Source organism: Larus michahellis, chromosome 24 (assembly GCF_964199755.1).
Source record: "Larus michahellis chromosome 24, bLarMic1.1, whole genome shotgun sequence".
Taxonomy (NCBI): Eukaryota; Metazoa; Chordata; class Aves; order Charadriiformes; family Laridae; genus Larus; species Larus michahellis.
This window is the reverse complement of record NC_133919.1, coordinates 1,391,875-1,410,338: the sequence shown is the minus strand read 5'-3', so window position 1 is coordinate 1,410,338 and position 18,464 is coordinate 1,391,875. Positions and strand designations below refer to the sequence as shown.

Genomic DNA, 18,464 nt, shown 5'->3' with positions numbered 1-18,464 from the left:
TTTGCCACTGGAAGAGGGGAGATTGGGATGAGATGTGAGGAAGGAATTCTTGGCTGTGAGGGGGGTGAGCCCCTGGCGCAGGTTGCCCAGAGAAGCTGTGGCTGCCCCATCCCTGGAGGGGTTCAAGGCCAGGTTGGACGGGGCTTGGGGCAACCTGGGCTGGTGGGAGGTGTCCCTGCCCAGGGCAGGGGGTGGCACGGGATGAGCTTTAAGGTCTCTTCCAACCCGAACCATTCCATGAGTCTATGAAGACCCAGCAGAACGTACTCACACAGCCAGGGCGGGCTTTAAGCACTATCGGGCGCTGGGAAGGGCCGGAGCTGCCCTGCCTCCCCCGGGACTACATTTCCCAGCAGTCCCCGCGTCGCGAGACCGGAAGTAGTACTTGCGCCTCGCTCGCCGCCGCCGCCATTTCCCGGCGGCCCCCGCGGCGGTGCCAAGATGGCGGCGGGGAGCGGCGGAGGGCCGGCGGCGCGGGAGCTCTTCGCCGAGGGGTTGCTGCAGTTCTTGCGGCCGGCCGTGCGGCAGCTCGACGGGCACGTCCACGCCGTCAGGTCCGGGAGGAGGGTGGGGGGGCCGGGGCGCCTGAGGGGAGCGGGGCTGAGAGGGCCTGAGGAGCGGGTACCGAGGTGGGAGCGGGCCTGGGGGGGCTGAGGAGCGGTGGGAGAGGGGCTGAGGAGCGGGCGCCGAGGTGGGAGTGGGGGACTGAGGGGACAGTATCGAGGTGAGCCTGTAAGGCCGGGGCGGGGGGCAATTTGAGTGGTGAAGGGCTTTAGGAGCACCGTGGGGGGCTTGGGGGTGCCTGGGAGGGGGGTGGAGTCCGTAGCTGGGCTGGAGGGAACTTTTTTGAGGGGTGGGAGGGGGCATGTGGCTGGTTTGGGGGGAGTTGGGGGTGGCTGAAGGGGGTGCAGGTAACCGGGTGGGTGGGATGTGCATTTGGACTGGGAGGGAGTTGTGGGGGGGCAGCTGGGGGTGCAGTCTCTGTGTCAGAGGGGGAGCAGGGGTGGGTTTGGGGTCAGGGTGGAGGGTTTTGTCCTGGCCACTGAGCCATCCCCTCCGCAGGGAGAGCCAGGTGGAGCTGCGGGAGCACATCGACAGCCTGGCCACAGGTGAGACCTGGGGGGGGGTCATCTCTGCAGCCCGGCTGTGGGTCACAGCGGGGTTTTGCCTCACATCCCCTAGGGGGTCTGTGGAGGCCTGGGCCCCCCTCCCAGCCTCTGCCCTCTCCCCAGAGCTTTGCCGCATCAACGAGGACCAGAAAGTGGCGCTGGACCTTGACCCCTATGTGAAGAAGCTGCTGAACGCCCGGCGCAGGGTGGTGCTGGTCAACAACATCCTGCAGAACGCCCAGGTCAGTGCGGGGACCCCGGGGGGGTTGCTGTGTTTTGGGGGATCCCGGAGCCCTCCCCCCCCCCCTCCCCCCCATCCTGATATCTGCCGCTCCCTGGCACAGGAACGGCTGCGGAGGCTGAACCACAGCGTGGCCAAGGAGACGGTGCGGAGGAAGGCCATGCTGGAGGCGGCAGGTGGCTACCCCCAGGGCCTGCCTGGCAAGTGAGACCCCCGCAGCGGGATCCGCCTCGCACCACGGCTGTGCCGACAGCTCTGTGAGCTGGGCCGGAGCAGGAGCGGCCCCGGATGGTGAGGGGGTGCGAGCCTGAAGGACGGGGGACGGAATGGGCCGCTGGCAAGGGGAGCTGCTGTCCCTGTTTGTAGCAGCGTCCACAGTGCGGGAGGGGGCGAGAGGCCCCGCAGAGTGAGGCCGCAGCACTTCGGCTGCAGCTGAAGGAACCAGGGGGACCCTGAGTTGTATTTCCAGGTTTGTAAGCGCTGTAATAAAAGCGATCACGTTGTTTATGGGCTGGTGAGGCAGCACGAGTCTGTAGCGTGAGTCTGTAACGCTCCCACGTCAGGGCTGCCGCGGTGGGGAGAGCGGAGCCCTGCAGATGCTGCCAGCAGAGAGCACGGGTCGGGGTTCAGCATCACAACGGCAGAGCTCAGAGGGTGTGAGCAGCGGCGCAGGGGCCAGTTGGAGGCCTGTAGCTAATGGGGCTTGTTACTGGGCCCAGTCGTGTTCAATGTATTCACTGCTGAGCTCGGTGAGGGCACAGAGCGTACCCTCGGCAGGTTTGCTGGCGACACAAAGCTGAAGGAGAAGGTGACGCAGTAGAAGGCTGTGCTGCCACCCAGTGAGACCTGGGCAGGCTGGAGAGGTGGATGGAAAGGGACCTGACGGAGTTCAGCAAGGGCAAGTGCGGGGCCCTGCACCTGGGGAGGAACAAGCCCCTGTTCCTGTACGGGTCAGGGGCTGACCTGGTGGAGAGCAGCTCTGCAGAGAGGGACCTGGGAGTCCTGGTGGGCAACAGGTTGCCCATGAGCCAGCGATGTGCCGTTGTGGCCAAGAAGGCCAATGGTCTCCCGGGGCACATTAAAAGAGTATGGGGCCAGCAGGTCGAGGGACCCCATTCTCCTCCTCTACCCTGCCTTGGCAAGGCCACAGCTGGAGCACTGGGTCCAGTTCTGGGCTCCCCAGTTCAAGAAAGACCCCCTCCCGCTGTTAAGACCTTTTTCTGGCCCCCATTGATAACACGCATTTTCTACCTGAAGAAACTGGACACGCTCGAAAGGGGGGAACACTTTAATGTGTAACTTATAAAAACACATACGGGGGGCCAGGTTGACTTATAAAAACACATACGGGGGGCCAGGTTGACTTATAAAAACACATACGGGGGCCGGGTTGTGTCCGTGGTGGGCTGCATGTGCCGAGGACAGGCTCAGTCCTCTCCTGGGTTCCTCACGTCCTTTGGCTGGCAGCGCCCGGTGGTGGGGGGTCCTGCTGCGGAGGGAGAGACAAACTGCTGGGGGGCGGGCACAGGCTGCCCCAGCCTTTCCCTCCCCTGCCCAGAGCTGCCTCCCTCAGGCAGCCGGAGCGTTGGGCTTCACCTGGGCCAGTCACTCCTGCGTCTCCATGCTTTCCTCCTCCTCCCCTGCCGCAGGTTCTTCCTGATTCTCTTCTTCCTCTTCTCCTTCTTTCTTTTCTGGAGGCTTCTCGTAAGCCTTCTCGGAAGGCGTCACTATCACTCCGTCCCAGGTGGACATTTCGGAAGCCAGGTCTGCAAACAACAGGGACTTGGGGTGACCTTGCGCAGCGCGGACAAGCCCTGTCCCCAGGACACAACACCCCACCTCGCCAGCATTGCCTCCCCCCTGCTCTGGGGTCTAACGAGTTGCTTCTCAGAGCCCTTAACCTTCTCCAGCGACGCAGAAAACCAGCCCCGTTCCCCACCAAGCTGCTGGCAGCCTGCGTGGAGGAAGACCCCTGCGATGCAAGCCCCACTTACAGCTGGCGTCGCCCTCTTGGCCGAGGATTTTCCTGTAGCCTCCGTGAGAGAGGATGCGGACAAGCGTCTGGGCGGTGTAACACACCATGTCCTGTGGGGTGGGGGAGAGTCAGAACACGGACGGGTTCCGCTCCCTTCTCCTGCGGTAGAGGAGGCAGCTCACCTGCTGTTCCAGTGTCATAACCGTGTGGACTCTGAAGTTCCCGCTCTCGCAGGGATCGGTGATCCCAACAGATCCAGGGAGGAAGAGCCCCGCCGCCAGGATCTGAAGGCAGCGCCTACAGGACAAGATGTTTTGGGTTAAAACTAAACCATTCCAGTACAGAAACACAGCCACAAAGTCTGCAATTAGCACATCTGCATGAGGATTCTGCTTTGGTTCCAGTTCAGGCCCCGAGATGCCGCTGCTTTTATTTGGTCTGTTCAGCACTGAGATGGTAACAGAATTTATAGGAGCGAAGCAAATGGCAACAGACCTGTAGGCGATGTTGAGAGCCAGGGGCTGCCTGGTGGGGTTGTTCATCACAGCGTAGTGTCCCTGAAGAGGCGAAAAAAGAAAGCGGGAGTTCGGATGAGAGGGGAATGCCAGAGCCCAGGGACGTGCAGGCAGCTACAAGTCATCTACGGCATGTCTGGCACAAGCAGCGTTCCCCCTCGCACGCTCACCAGCAGGTCCAGAATCCAGGGCGTGAGCGGCTCAAAGCCAGGGAACCGAATCCTCAGGTCTTTCAGCAGCCGGATCAAGACCTTCACCCTGGAGAAGACGGCAGGAGGAGAGTTCGTAACGCCTCACGCGCACCTCCCTGCTGCGGGAGCAGTTCTCCTTGCTTTCTCCCCTTCTCCGTAAAGGGGATTATTTCCGCCAGCCCTCAGAGCCCGCAGTTCCCATTTGAGGCCGAACTCACGTGGACTGCGAAGCGTTCTCCTCGAACCAGCGAGCGTGGCGGATGGCAGCCAGGGCGCTCTGCAGCACTTTGATGTCCACTGAAAGAAGCAGCAGAAATGCCTGGTTTTTTTTCAACCAAAAGGTGAGCAGGTGTGGGGGCGGCAGCTGGTGCCCCCCACCCCACTGAAGGGTTCCCGTGTGGGGCAGAGCGAGCTGAGCTCTTACGGTGCAGTTCGGGGTCCAGCTTGCGGAGGTTGGGCGGCACCGTGGTGATGAGGATCTTCACTGTCGCGTCAGCCGAGCTGATCTCAAAGCCGGTCTCGTTGGTCAGCATGGTTAGGACTGGGGAGAAAGAATAAGAATTCCTCACCGAGGCGCTGGAAGACCTTCCCGGCACCCAGGAAGGCAGGAAAGACCATGGATCTCGGCTGCGGCACCGGGCTGGGCACCGTCCCCTTCAGAGAAACCCCAAAGCTCAAGGGGAGACTGCCTCGTATCGGCCTGTCTCCAAGCCCGTAGGACACGGGAGAGCATCCCACCTTCACTGGGGTCCTGCGCTCTCAGGCTTTCCACGACTTTGTTCCCCAAGGCTGCCACAGCTTCCACTAGAGAGAAGCAGCAGAAGAGAAGGTGGTTAAAGCGAGGCCGAGCGCCGCGGGGCAGCCAGCAGCCGCACGCAGCCCCTACTCACGGGTGGGTAAGATTTTCAGGATCACAACCAGATCGGCCACGTTGTGCCCCGTCGTCATGGTGCCCTTCTTGTAGGAACCCACCTGGCGCACCTCCTCGATTTGCTGTTGGAAAGAGCAAAGCAAAAAGTGGTGAATTTAATGGCGCGTGTAATTTCCAGAAGTCAGCATGAATCTTCAACCCGCTTTGGGCTGGGTTTGGTAGCTCCAACACCCGCATCCCTCAAGCACGCTGACACATCTCCCCATGTAGCTATCTATTTTTGGTTTTTTTCTAAGCTCAAAACTTTTGGACTCACCACTTCAAACGTTCCTGGTGCTACAATTAAATTGTCGATGACATTGTTTATTTTGGTCACCAGAGAAAGAATAGAAGCCTGAAAAAGGGGAAATGGAGAGGGGTGGTGTTACCAGTCAGTTGTCCAATATGACCTGAAATAATTTGATCTTGCACAGCGTAACGCAGACAGCCCTGATGCAAGATATGTAATAAATAGATAAAACAAATGTATTTAAAAATCACTGTCCAAGAAATTCCACCCATATTTCTACTGCGATGCTTATTTCGGAGAGAAGTCATTACTTTTTAGGGTAACCTCCTGACCACGCTCTCTGAAGGGCAGTCTGTCTGTGCGTTCTCTAACACTGCAGGAACACCCAGCTAAAGAATTTAAAGCCATTTTCAGCACAAAACCTGTTCAGCAGCAGTCGGAGCGAGATCCTGGTTTCTCTTCAGCAAGGCTTCACTGAAGGCAGTCTCATCAGCAGCAGGTTTTACACGGGGGAAAGCCATTTCGCACTAAAACAGGATCAGAGATCAGACTACAACGCTTGAGAAAAAAGACTTTGGTTCAACCCACTCATCAGGAAAACTTACTCCCTTTTTTTTTTTTTTTTTTTTAAATTCTGCAGCGCTTGTTTCCTTTGTGATTTCCCCATCGTCCTTTTCACTTCTTGCTTTTATAATTTCGTTTTCACATTACCCTAAGGGAGGGAGGGCAGCTGCCTGTCCGGCCTGTACACTCACTGTGCTCTGACGGCAGAGGAGCCGCCAGCGTGCCCCTGCAACTATGGGGTGTGAGACAGGGCAGATCTCATTAAGAGTGGCTCTATCAAGAGGGGGTTTTATTAACAATATTACAGTCTCTTAAGAATAACACCCTTTGTTTGCAGACAGGCGGAGCTTTTCAGTTGCTATGGTGGGCCTGGAAGGGCGAGTGGAATTGTTTGCCTTGGAAGTCTGTAAAGGGCTGATGCTCGGCAGGAGGAGGAAATTATTTTCTCATATAAGCGGTGGGAAATGCGTGTTGCTGTTGGGAGAACTTCTGCCAGGTGAGCGACAGCTATCGGAGTAACCCTGGAGGTTTGTGTTAGAGAGAGCTGACAGAACCGAGGGTCTGGGTGAGTGGGGTGCCTTAAAAAGCAGGAAAACCTCAATCAAGGCATTTATTTGTTGTGATTATTACTCAACTGCATCCTAGTCATCCTGTGTACAAGCACTCCACACAACAGAGAGAGTAAGATGATCTATTTCAGGTTAGCTACTGAACCAACGGCATTTTCAGTGAGCTCCTTTACTCCGGCTACGCTAAAAGAAGTCAAACCATCACAGTGAGCAAACGTGGTTTTTAAGATGCATCTTTAAACACAGAAAAGTCCTGCAGCTGTTGCCTGCAAACAGCTCCGTAGAAGAGGGTTACTCACGACATAGAAATCAAAGGGGATGTGCGGCACAAAGGGCCGGAACCTAAAGTGGGGGAAAGAAAAAAAAAAACCACAACTTTATTCTCTGTAGGGCTGTCCACCAGCTCACCGCTGTGTCACCGAACACCACCCCTCTGTCACCGTTCCGTGGAGACGCGAGAAAGGCCCTACAGAAATTGGAAAGGTTTCTTCATAAACCCACCCCCCCCTAACGATACCTAACCCCCGTCCCCGTGCCATCGGCAGTGGCCGGACACCGAGGGCTTCCCCGCAGCGCTGAGAGACGCGGCCCGGAGAGGCCGGCACCCCCCGCCCCCGGCCCTACGCCTCGCCGTTATCCTGCGCTACGCTGCCAGCTACAGCCCCGGTCCCTGCGCCCCGGCAGCTCGCCCCGGGGGCGGCCGCAGCCCACCCCCTAGGCCTGACAGGCTAAAGAGCCACCCTCGCTAAAGCAGAAGCCAGACTCGCCCACTGCCAGGGCCTCCCCTGGAACCAAAGCGTCCGCCACGGCCTCTGCCTCGATCGCCCCTGCGGGAGAGAGAAGGGAAACGGCGTTAGGGCAGTGGGAACGCGTCCCGGGGAGGGGGGGGGTCCCCGCGCAGGGCCCGGGCCCTCCTTCAGGGGGGACCGTCCCTCCTTCGGGGGAGACTGGGCCTCCCTCAGGGTGCCCCCCGGGCCCTCCCCGCGGGCTCCGGCCTCAGGCCCCGTCCCCTGCCCGCCGGACAGACGCCCCCGGCCCGCTCACCTCATGGTTCCGCCGCTCCCAACAATGAACCGCCGCCGCTGTAGAGACCCCTCCGCGCCGGGCTCCGCAACCCCGCAACAACCCGCCCTCCTATTGGTTCCCGCCCGCCGGCACAGTCTGCCTCGCTGCAAGTCCATTGGCTCGGCCGCCCATCAATCCAAGGCGGAGGCGGGCATAAAAGGCGACTAGTCACGGCGCGGGCGGCCGCTAGGGGGCGGACGACGGTCATGAATGGGAGCAGGCGACGAGCGCAGTGCGCATGCGCACATGCTAAGTAGGTACGTATAGCACCGATACAAGCCTTACTACAAGGAGCAGAGTGGCGCAGCGGAAGCGTGCTGGGCCCATAACCCAGAGGTCGATGGATCGAAACCATCCTCTGCTAATTAATTTTTCCCACCCGCCTCTTTTTCTTCGTTAGCCTCTTAATTATTTTAATTTTTGCCGCCGCCTCTGGCGCTCCCTAATGCTCCTCTGCGGTGAGACTGACCTTCTTCTAGCATGGCGGGGGCGCGGTGTGCCGGGAGCGTCCCACGGACGGTGGGTGTCACGCGTGTCCCCGGGTGCCCGGCGTCTCCCGCAACGCCCGGACCCACCAGTGTCCCCCCTCCCAGCGCTGCGCGTGTCCCCGAGAGCCCCCGGAGCGGCATCTACTCGGGGTCACCCCCCACCACCACCCCCGTTCCACCGGGACGTGGGGCAGGAGCTCCCACGAGTGAGGACTTGGTGGGGTGTGCAGAGATGCCCGACAACCCCCCGGGGTCGACCAAAGCCTGGACGGGGAGGGGGGGCTGCGTGGGGGACGCGGGCTGCGGGACGTTCCCTGCTGATGGGTTTGTCCGGTCTCAGCCCCCCACGGGCGACCGTGTCACAGAGTGATTTGGGGCGGGGGGTGCAGACCCTGGGTGGCCGCGGTAGCCGCGACACGCCGGGACACGCCACCCGGCGTGTCGCGGCTACCGTGGCCACCAGCCCCATCCCGCTAGCCCACCGGCTTCCCACGGGTGGGCATATCCACACCCACCACCGGGCGGCCCCATCCTCCCTCCCGGGTGCCTCGGTGGCCACCGTGGGAGGCGGCAAGGAAGGAGTTAAGCTCGGTGTGGCTGATAACGGCCCTTTGTGTCACCGGAGAGAGAAAAGGGGGGGGTTGGAAAAGGAAGGGCTCAGCCCCGTCACGGGGGAGGGGGGGGGTGTGGGAGGAGGGGGGGGAAAGCCACTCTCCGTGGGCGATGCTGGCGGTGCTGGCCGTGCTCTGCGGCGCGGTGACGGCGGTGGCGGCGGTGGCGGCCACGACGGGGACAACGGCGCTGACTTTAGCGGTGGTGTTGCCCGAACGCAACCTCACCTACCCGTGGGCTTGGCCACGAGTGGGGCCGGCGGTTCGTTTAGCGGCCGCCGCCGTTAACGCCCGGCCTGATTTATTACCCGGGTTTACCTTAGGGTGGGTTTTCGGTAGCAGCGAGGACCGGCACGGCGTTTGCTCCGAAATGGCCGCGCCGTTGGCCGCCGTCGACCTACGGCTGGCTCATCACCCCGCCGCTTTTCTGGGACCCGGTTGCGTCTACACGGCGGCCCCAGTGGCCCGGTTCACTAGCCACTGGCGGCTACCCCTGGTGACGGCGGGCGCCGAAGCCCACGGCTTCGACGACAAGCGGGAGCAGTTCGGGCTGACCACCCGCGCCGGCCCCAGCCACCGCAAACTGGGTGAACTGGGCGTGCAGCTCCACCGCCGCTTCAACTGGACCCGGCGGGCTTTGCTGGTGTACTGGGACGAGAAAGTGGACGACCGGCCGTACTTCTTCGCCGCCGAGGGGCTGTACGTCCAGCTGCCCACCCTGCGCAACCTCACCGTCATGGACGTCGTCTTCCGCGACGGCGGCAACTTCTCCTTCATCATCCAGGAGATCAAGCAGAAGGGGCGCAGTGAGTGACGGAAGGGGGGGATGCACCGGTTTGGGGGGAGGGGGTCTTGCCGTGCACCGGCTCCGGGGGACACATGGGGATGGTCGGGGGGGGGGGGAACTGCACGGGTGGGCAACGGCTCCACATGGGTGTGTGCAGCTCAACACGGCTCCACGCGGGTGTTCATGGTGCTACACGGCTCTGCACGGTTCTGCCCAAATGTGCACAGGTGTGCGCAGCTCGGCACAGCCCCACACGAGTGTTCGTGGCGCCACACGGGTGTGCGCAGCTCGGCACAGCCCCACACGGGTGTTTGTGGCGCCGCACGGGTGTGCGCAGCTCGGCACAGCCCCACACGGGTGTTCGTGGCGCCACACGGGTGTGCGCAGCTCGGCACAGCCCCACACGGGTGTTCGTGGCACCACACGGGTGTGCACAGCCCCACATGGGTGTTCGTGGCGCTACACGGCTCTGCACAGCTGTACACGGCTCTGCACAGCTGTTCATGGCACTACACGGGTGTGCCCAGCCCCACACGGGTGTCCATGGCGGTGCGCGGCTGCGTCTGGCTCTGCACAGCTGCGCACACACACGTCGCACGACCGCACACGCGTGTGCTGCCCCCGATCCCCCCCCCCAGGCCCCTGCCCCACGCCGTGCCCCACCGGGAGCTGCTGAGCATGGTCGCCCGCCCCGCTCCCCTCCGTCCCGGTGTCCTGGGCTGCCTCCGTCCCCGTCCCCATCCCTGCCAGCCTCTCCCGTCGGAGCCGTCCCAGGTGGCACCAGGGCAGCGGGTGCCAACAGGGCTGGCACCGGGTGGGTGGCATCCGGCCGTCCCCGGCCTCGCCATCTTGCTGCTGAGCCTCGGCGGGTGCTATTTCGGGTCACCAGGGTCCCGGTGGGTGGCACGGCCATGGCCCCATGCTGGGCAGCACCTGGGGGTCCCATGGGCACCATGACCCCGTGACAAAGGGGACCCCAGTGGCAGGGCAGGGGGCACCCAGCGGGGTCACCGCGCCACCCAGAATCAATCTCTGCCGGCGATCTGGGCCGCAGGGAGGAGGAAACGGAGTCGGGAAAACAGGAAACCTCGGCCCGGCGCCCGCGGCGGAGGGCAGAGACGGGCAGGGCATGGAGCGGGGGGGGCAGGCAGCCGGGTTGGGGACCCCCCCTGCTCCCCGGCATCCGCCCGCGGGACCCACCGCACGTCCCCTCCCGCATGAACTGGGGACCTCCTGGGATGGCAGGCTGGGGTCTCCCAGGGATGGCAGGGTCTCGGGGTCCCCCAGGCACGGGGGGGTCGTGGGCGGAGGGGGGGGTGCCATGAGCCATCTCGTCCCGTGCAGTCGTCTACGTGTGCTGCGCCCCGGAGACGCTGCGGGAGCTGATGCTGCAGGCGGGGCGCGAGGGGCTGACCCGCGGCGACTACGCCTTCTTCTACATCGACATCTTCGGGGCCAGCCTGCAGGGCAGCCGCTTCCCCGAGCCCCAGCGGCCGTGGAAGAGGGGGGACCGCCACGACGCCAGCGCCCGGCAAGCCTTCGAGGTGAGCCCGGGGCGCTGCACGGGCACCCACATACGTGCACATGGGCACCCACCCGCATGTACGTGGCCATGGGCACCCAACACACACACGTGTGCATGGCCACGGGCACCAACCCACGTGTGCATGGCCACGGGCACCCACTGCACACACGTGTCCATGGACACGGGCACCCACATATATGTCCATGGCCATGGGCACCCACCACACAGGTGTGCATGGCCACAGGCACCCACCCACACGGGCATGGGCATGGGCACCCACCCCACATGGGTGTCCATGGGCACGGGCACCCACCCTTGTATACGTGGGTACGGACACCACCCACGTGTCCATGGCCACGGGCACCCAACCACCTGTACGTGGCCATGGGCACCCACCACCACCCACCCACCACCCACACGGGCACAGGCACCCACCCCCCATGTGTGCATGGCCACAGGCACCCACCCCGTGTGTGCACGGGTGCCCACCCCTATGCACAGCCCCCGGGACGGGGCATGGGGGGCAGTGGGTGCCGGAGCAGCCCCCGTCCCCCCCTGCTTGCCACTGGCGGCCACTGTGGAGGAAGGAGCTGCCACTGATGGCCGCGGGTCCCAGCTCCGGCGCTGGTGGGCCGTTGACAGGCCGGGCAGGACGGCAGACCGAGACCCCCAGGGTCCCCGTCCCCGCTGCCAGCCACTGTCCCCCGGCCCAGGCTGTCACCATCATCACCTACAAGGAGCCCGAAAACCCCGAGTACCAGCCCTTCCTGGCACGGCTGAAGGAGGAGGCGCTTGCCCACTTCAACTTCTCCATGAAGGACGGCTTGGTGGGATGTGGGGCGGTGGCACTGGGAAAGCTGGGGGGCGTGGGGCTAAGGGGGGCACAGGAGGGAGCAGGGGCTGATGGGTGACGTGGGATGGAGCTGGGGACAAGGGGACACAGGATAGAGCCGGAGCTGCTGGGGGACCTGGGATGGTGCTGGGGACAGGTGGGACACGGGATGCAACTGGAGCTTCTGGGGGACGTGGCATGGAACTGGGACTGCTGGGGGACACTGGATTAAGCTGGGGACAAGGGACGTGGGATGGAGCTGGAGTTGTTGGGGGACATTGGATTAAGCTGGGGACAAGGCACGTGGGATGGAGCTGGAGCTCCTGGGGCACATGGGATGGAGCTGGGGACATGGGATGGAGGTGGGGACAAGGGGACGTGGGATGGAGGCAGAGGCACAGGATGGAGCTGAGGCCGCTTGGGACAAGGAGGTGCGGGATGATCTGGGGCTGGTGGGGATGTGGGGACGGGCACCCCCGGCTGCGCCCCGTCCCCAAACCGTCTCCGTGCCCCCAGATGAACTTCATCGCAGCCGCCTTCCACGACGGGGTGCTGCTCTACGCCCAGGCCCTCAACGAGACGCTGGAGCGGGGCGGCTCCGTCACCAACGCCTCCGCCATCACCCGCCAGATGTGGAACCGCACCTTCTACGGTGAGCCCCACCCCCGTCCCGCCAGGCACCCCCCTGCCCCGCTCCCAGGGTGATATTTTGGGCTTGGAGCCCCCACCCATGGGCTGGGGTCCCCTCCGTCCCCAGGCGTCACCGGCTTCCTGAAGATCGATGAGAACGGGGACCGGGAGAGCGACTATTCCCTGTGGGACATGGACCCGGCACGGGGGGACTTCCAGGTGAGCCCCGGCGCGGGGGCAGCTGGTCCCGCGGGGCGGCCGGGGGCCTCCTCCCACCCATTTCTCGCCCCAAGATCGTGGCCAACTACAACGGCACCACCAAGAAGATCCAGATGGTGCCGGGGCGCGAGATCCACTGGCCGGGGAACGTGGTCCCCTCCGACGTCCCCCCCTGTGGCTTCGATAACAGCGACCCGCTGTGCCGCAAAGGTGGGTGGTGTCCGGGGGGGACACACACAACGCGGGACCCCCAACCCAGGCACCCGCCAGCCCCTCACCACCCCTTTCTCGCTCTGCAGCCAACCTGTCCACCCTGGAGGTCCTGTCCCTCGTGGTCAGCCTGATCCTCCTGGCCATCACCGTCACCTCCTTCTTCATCTACAGGTAGGGTACCGGCTTGGGGAGGGACCTCCCCACTGATGTCCCCGGTGGTGGTGGGACCGGGGAGGGGGGGACATGGCGGGGTCTCACCCTGCCCTCCCGGCGCAGGAAGCTGCAGCTGGAGAAGGAGCTGGCGGCCGAGCTGTGGCGTATCCGCTGGGAGGACGTGCAGATGAGCAGCTTGGAGAAACACCTCCGGAGCGCCGGCAGCAAGCTCACCCTCTCCCTGGTGAGCACCCATGCCGTCCCCAGCCCTGCCCCGGGGACGGGGACCGGGCTCACCCCACCTCCCTTCCCGCAGAGGGGCTCCAACTACGGCTCGCTGATGACCACGGAGGGGCAGTTCCAGGTCTACGCCAAGACGGCATATTACAAGGTATGGGAGCAGGGATGGGAACCCACCATCCGACGGGGCACCCACCACCCCACCAGGCACCCCTGAGCCCACCGGGCACCCACCACCCCGTGTCTCCCCAGGGCAACCTCGTGGCCGTGAAGCACCTCAACCGCAAGCGCATCGAGCTGACACGCAAGGTCTTGTTCGAGCTGAAGCACGTAGGTGGACCCCGGCTCGGCGCCGCGTGGTGGGATGGGGGTGCCCAGCCCGGCGTCCCCCTGGGTGGGGTGGGACATGGCGGGAGCCCAGTCTCACACCCTGCTCCCCCTTAGATGCGGGATGTCCAAAACGAGCATCTGACCCGCTTCATCGGTGCCTGCACTGACCCCCCCAACATCTGCATCCTGACCGAGTACTGCCCACGCGGGAGCCTCCAGGTACCACTGGGGTCCCTGCTCCCCGTCACCCAGCCTTGGGGCTGCCCAGCGTGGGAAGGAGCCGACTGCAGGGGGCAGATGGATGTTGTTCCCCATCCCGAGACCATCCATGGTGGGGGGACGTCAATGTGACCCTCGTGTCCCCAGGACATCTTGGAGAACGAGAGCATCACGCTGGACTGGATGTTCCGCTATTCCCTCACCCATGACATCGTCAAGGTATTGCATCGGTTCCCACCAGGAAACCAGTTCCCACGGGGTCCCCGGTTCCCACGGAGGGGGTGACAACCAGGTCCAACCGCTCTCCGCCCCGCCAGGGGATGCAGTTCCTGCACAATGGGGTGATCGTCTCCCACGGGAACCTCAAGTCCTCCAACTGCGTGGTGGACAGCCGCTTCGTCCTGAAGATCACCGACTACGGGCTGGAGAGCTTCCGCGTGGCCCCCGATGGCGAGGACTCCCACGCGCTCTTCGCCAGTGAGCACCCTGCCCAGCCCCAGCCCCAGGAGCAGCCCCCGCCTGGGGTCCCTGCCCGGGCTGAGTCCCCTCCCTGGTGGCACAGAGAAGCTGTGGACGGCGCCGGAGCTGCTGCGGATGGAGTCACCGCCGGCCCGCGGCACGCAGAAGGGCGACGTTTACAGCTTTGGCATCATCCTGCAAGAGATCGCCCTGCGCAATGGTGTCTTCTATGTGGAGGGGCTGGACCTGAGCCCCAAAGGTGAGCAGGAGGGCTGGGGTGATGGGGCCAGGGACCTGTTGATGGGCGATTGGACCAACTGATGGGTGCTTGGCCCCACTGATGGGTGATTGGACCAGCTGATGGGTGCTTAGACCCACTGTGATGGGTTCTTTGACCTGCTGATGGGTTATTGGACCAGCTGATGGGCTTGTGGCCTTGCTGATGGTGCTTGGACCTTCTGATGGGTGCTATGACCTGCTGTGATGGGTGCTTAGCCCCACTAATGAGTTGTTGGACCTGCTGTGACAGGTTCTTGGATCAGCTGATGGGTTGTTGGCTTCGCTGATGCATTGTATGACCTGCTGATGGGTGCCTGAACCTGCTGATGGGTGCTTGGACCAGATGAAGGGTGCTTGAACCAACTGATGGAGATTGGACCAGCTGATGGGTGATTGGCCTCACCTGATGGGTGCTTGGACATGCTGTGATGGGTGCTTAGCCCTGCTGATGTGTTATTGGACCAGCTGATGGGTTCTTGGACCAGCTGAGGGGTGGTTGGCCTCGCTGATGGATGCTTGGACCTGTGATGGGTGCTTGGAACTGCTCCCGAGTGGTTGGTCCTGCTGTGATGGGTGGTTGGACCCGCTGATGGTTTCTTGGCCCCGCAGAGATCATTGAGCGGGTGAAGAGCGGGGAGCGCCCCAGCTTCCGCCCCTCGGCCAACGTGGGGTGCCACATGGAGGAGCTGGGCCAGCTGATGCAGCACTGCTGGGCCGAGGACGTCCTGGAGCGCCCCGACTTCAACCAGATCAAGGTCCAGCTGCGCAAGTTCAACAGGTACCTTGGCCTCCCCCAGCCCCAGGGGTGATGGGTGACCCCGAAAAGGGCCTCCCAGGTGGGTGCTCACCCCCTGCCCGCAGGGAGAGCAGCAGCAACATCCTGGACAACCTGCTGTCGCGCATGGAGCAGTACGCCAACAACCTGGAGGAGCTGGTGGAGGAGCGAACCCAAGCCTACCTGGAGGAGAAGCGCAAGGCTGAGGCTCTGCTCTACCAGATCCTGCCCCAGTGAGCACCGGGGGGAGCCCGGCCTTCTCTGCACCCCCCCACTGCCGGGCACCCCGGGGCACCACACGGGCATCCCCTGCCTGCCCCCAGGCTGGGATTCCCCATGGGTGTCCTGCATGGCTGGGGTGGGGACCCCAAGGACCCCCACATGGCTTGGGGCTGGGGGTGTTTGGAGGGGCTGGGGATCCCCTGGGGACCCCAAGGACCCCCATGTGGCTTGGGGCTGGGGGTGATTGGAGGAACTGGGGACCCCCCCAGGATGCTGCATGGCGCAGGGTGCCTGGAGGGGCCAGGGACCCCTGACTGGTTCAGGGCTGGGGGTGCTTGGAGGGCTGGAGACCCCGAGGACCCTCTGCCATGGCTCTGTGGGGCTTGGGGTACCTAAAGGGGTCAGGGATGATCCTGGGGGATGGTCCTCGGAGGAACCAGGGACAACCCTGGCCCCTCATCATGGCTCAGGGCTGGGGGTCCTCAGAGGGCTGGAGACCCCCGGCACGGCTGGAGGCTGGGGACTGGGGACGCCATGCCCCCAGGAGGGGCTGGGGGGCTGTGCCCCCCCCACTCACATCCCGCCTGCCCCCCCAGCTCGGTGGCGGAGCAGCTGAAGCGGGGGGAGACGGTGCAGGCGGAGGCCTTCGACAGCGTCACCATCTACTTCAGCGACATCGTGGGCTTCACGGCGCTGTCAGCCGAGAGCACCCCCATGCAGGTGGTGACGCTGCTCAACGACCTCTACACCTGCTTCGACGCCATCATCGACAACTTCGACGTCTACAAGGTGAAGACGCGCGTGAACACGCACGAACACAGGGCAACGCTGGACGCCCCGGAGCTGGCGTTGCACCCATGGCATGTCCCCCTTACCCAGGTGGAGACGATCGGGGACGCCTACATGGTGGTGTCGGGGCTGCCGGTGCGCAATGGCAAGCTGCACGCCCGCGAGGTTGCCCGCATGGCCCTGGCGCTGCTGGACGCCGTCCGCTCCTTCCGCATCCGCCACCGGCCCCAGCAGCAGCTCAAGCTGCGCATCGGCATCCACACGGGTCAGCGGGGACGGGGGAGCGTGGGGACAGGGCAGCTGTATGGGACAGGGGGGACAGGGATGGGGACATGGCACCCCATGGGTCAGCAGGGATGGGGATGAGGGCATGGCATCCACACGGGTTGACGGGGACGGGGACAGGGCACCCCATGGGTCAGCAGGGACAGGGACAGGGCAGCTGTACGGGACAGTGGGGACAGGGATGGGGACATGGCACCCCATGGGTCAGCGGGGATGGGGATGGGGACAAGGCACCCCATGGGTCAGCGGGAATGGAGACGGGGACATGGCATCCACACGGGTTGACGGGGATGGGGACAGGGCACCCCATGAGTCAGTGGAGATGGGGACGGGGACAGGGCACCCCATGGGTCAGCGGGGACAGGGACAGGGCAGCTGTATGGGACAGTGGGGACAGGGATGGGGACATGGCACCCCATGGGTCAGCGGGGACGGGGACAGGGCACCCCATGGGTCAGTGGGGATGGGGACGGGGACAGGGCACCCCATGGGTCAGCGGGGACGGGGACAGGGCAGCTGTACGGGACAGTGGGGACAGGGATGGGGACATGGCACCCCATGGGTCAGCGGGGATGGGGACGGGGACATGGCATCCACACGGGTTGACGGGGACAGGGCACCCCATGGGTCAGCGGGGATGGGGACAGGGACATGGCATCCACACGGGTCAGTGGGGACGGGGACATGGCATCCACGTGCGGACAGGGACAAGGCAGCCACATGGGACAGCAGGGACGGGGACGAGGGCATGGCACCCCACGGGTCAGCAGGGACGGGGACAAAGTCAGTGGAGATGGGGACATGGCACCTACATGGGTGGGAGTCCCCGGCGAGGGGGGTCAGGACTGGGGACCAGCGTTGGGGGGGGGGGGGGGGCTCACTGGGTGTCCCCCAGGACCCGTCTGCGCCGGCGTCGTGGGTCTCAAGATGCCGCGGTACTGCCTCTTCGGGGACACGGTGAACACGGCCTCGCGCATGGAGTCCAACGGGGAAGGTGAGGGGCCGGGCACCCGTGGGTGCTGCCGGGGCTGGGAGGAGGCTGGGCACCCATGGGTGCTGCTGGGGGGGGCTGCTGCACCCCCATGGGTGCTGAGGGTGCCGCCTCCCGCCAGCCCTGAAGATCCACATCTCGGCGGTGACCAAGGCGGTGCTGGAGGAGTTCGGCTGCTTCGAGCTGGAGCTGCGGGGGGACGTGGAGATGAAGGTGACACCCCCCCCCCCCCCGCCCCGCCACGGCCTCCCAACAGCCCTGCCTCCCCCCCCCCCCCGGTGGCTGCCCCAGGGGGGTCCCCCGCAGCTGGGTCCCCCCCTCTGCATCCTCATCCCGCAGCCCCGCTGAGGAAATGGGCCCGCCCCCCGCCCCCCCCTGCACCCCAACCCCTGGGGCAATGGGTCCCCCCCTGCACCCTGATCCCCCCCCCCACCTCAACCACTGAGGAAATACCCCCCCCCGCACCCCCATCCTTGAGGCAATGACACCCCCCCCCCCCCCGCACCCCATCCCCTGGGGCAATGGGATACCCCCCCTGCACCCAAACCTGCTGCGGGAACGCCCCCCCCACGCCCCCCGGTCCCGGGGACAATGCCCGCCCCCCGCCCCCCAGCCCCCCCCGCACCCCTTTCACGCCGCCCCCCCTCTCTCGGCAGGGCAAGGGGAAGATGCGGACCTACTGGCTGCTGGGGGAGCGGGGGGGCAGCACCCGGGGCTGACACCCCCCCCCCCCCCCCCCAGCAGCACCCAGGGCCCGCGGGGCCGTGCCCGGTGTCACCGCCAAGGACCCCCCCGGGCCGGGGGGCACCGCCAGGGGCTGGGCGCCCCCCCCGCACCGCGCTCCCCAGGCTGGACCCCGACTGTCCCGGGGGGGTCCCAAACCCCCAGCAGCCCCGCGGCAGGAGGAGGAGCAGGGCCGAGGCCGGCGGGGCGGGGGGGACACTTCCGTGGGGACGTGGCGGGGGGGGGACACACTCGGGGGGCCGGGGACACCCCCAGGCCCCGGGCGGGGGTCACTAGAGCTCTAA

General features: G+C 64.6%; 3 protein-coding genes and 1 non-coding gene across 8 annotated transcripts; 3 read left to right on the top strand and 1 right to left on the bottom strand.

The window, feature by feature from the left end:
* Positions 1–420: 420 nt before the first annotated feature.
* Positions 421–1,872, top strand: SNAPIN (SNAP associated protein). The gene is made up of 4 exons (XM_074566216.1): positions 421–554; positions 1,063–1,109; positions 1,233–1,351; positions 1,454–1,872. The coding sequence occupies exons 1-4, from the start codon at positions 442–444 to the stop codon at positions 1,556–1,558; spliced, it is 384 nt and encodes a 127-aa protein (XP_074422317.1). The 5' UTR covers positions 421–441; the 3' UTR covers positions 1,559–1,872.
* Positions 1,873–2,622: 750 nt separating this feature from the next.
* Positions 2,623–7,467, bottom strand: ILF2 (interleukin enhancer binding factor 2). Of its 5 annotated transcripts, none has more exons than XM_074566212.1 (15): positions 7,369–7,467; positions 7,112–7,151; positions 6,624–6,668; positions 5,614–5,718; positions 5,219–5,296; positions 4,922–5,024; positions 4,770–4,835; positions 4,456–4,572; positions 4,250–4,328; positions 4,011–4,098; positions 3,821–3,882; positions 3,508–3,622; positions 3,345–3,435; positions 2,947–3,116; positions 2,623–2,839 (listed from the first exon to the last, which is right to left on the bottom strand). In XM_074566212.1, the coding sequence occupies exons 1-14, from the start codon at positions 7,371–7,373 to the stop codon at positions 2,956–2,958; spliced, it is 1,155 nt and encodes a 384-aa protein (XP_074422313.1). In that variant the 5' UTR covers positions 7,374–7,467; the 3' UTR covers positions 2,623–2,839; positions 2,947–2,955. The 5 variants fall into 5 exon arrangements, with proteins under 5 accessions (XP_074422313.1, XP_074422311.1, XP_074422314.1 ...); XM_074566210.1 differs by having other exon boundaries at positions 6,624–6,666; positions 7,092–7,151; positions 7,369–7,447; XM_074566213.1 differs by having other exon boundaries at positions 6,391–6,666; positions 7,092–7,151; positions 7,369–7,443.
* A 214-nt stretch (positions 7,468–7,681) lies between these two features.
* On the top strand, positions 7,682–7,753 carry TRNAM-CAU (transfer RNA methionine (anticodon CAU)). Its single transcript has one exon. It is a non-coding gene; the product is annotated as a tRNA-Met (tRNA).
* Positions 7,754–8,594: 841 nt separating this feature from the next.
* Positions 8,595–18,323, top strand: NPR1 (natriuretic peptide receptor 1). The gene is made up of 21 exons (XM_074566204.1): positions 8,595–9,294; positions 10,620–10,819; positions 11,514–11,627; positions 12,149–12,284; positions 12,390–12,481; positions 12,556–12,691; positions 12,781–12,865; positions 12,971–13,091; positions 13,164–13,238; positions 13,340–13,417; positions 13,532–13,636; positions 13,784–13,855; positions 13,954–14,113; positions 14,199–14,354; positions 14,984–15,152; positions 15,236–15,382; positions 15,968–16,160; positions 16,251–16,425; positions 17,341–17,439; positions 17,558–17,649; positions 18,093–18,323. The coding sequence occupies exons 1-21, from the start codon at positions 8,601–8,603 to the stop codon at positions 18,153–18,155; spliced, it is 3,162 nt and encodes a 1,053-aa protein (XP_074422305.1). The 5' UTR covers positions 8,595–8,600; the 3' UTR covers positions 18,156–18,323.
* The last annotated feature ends 141 nt before the right edge of the window (positions 18,324–18,464 follow it).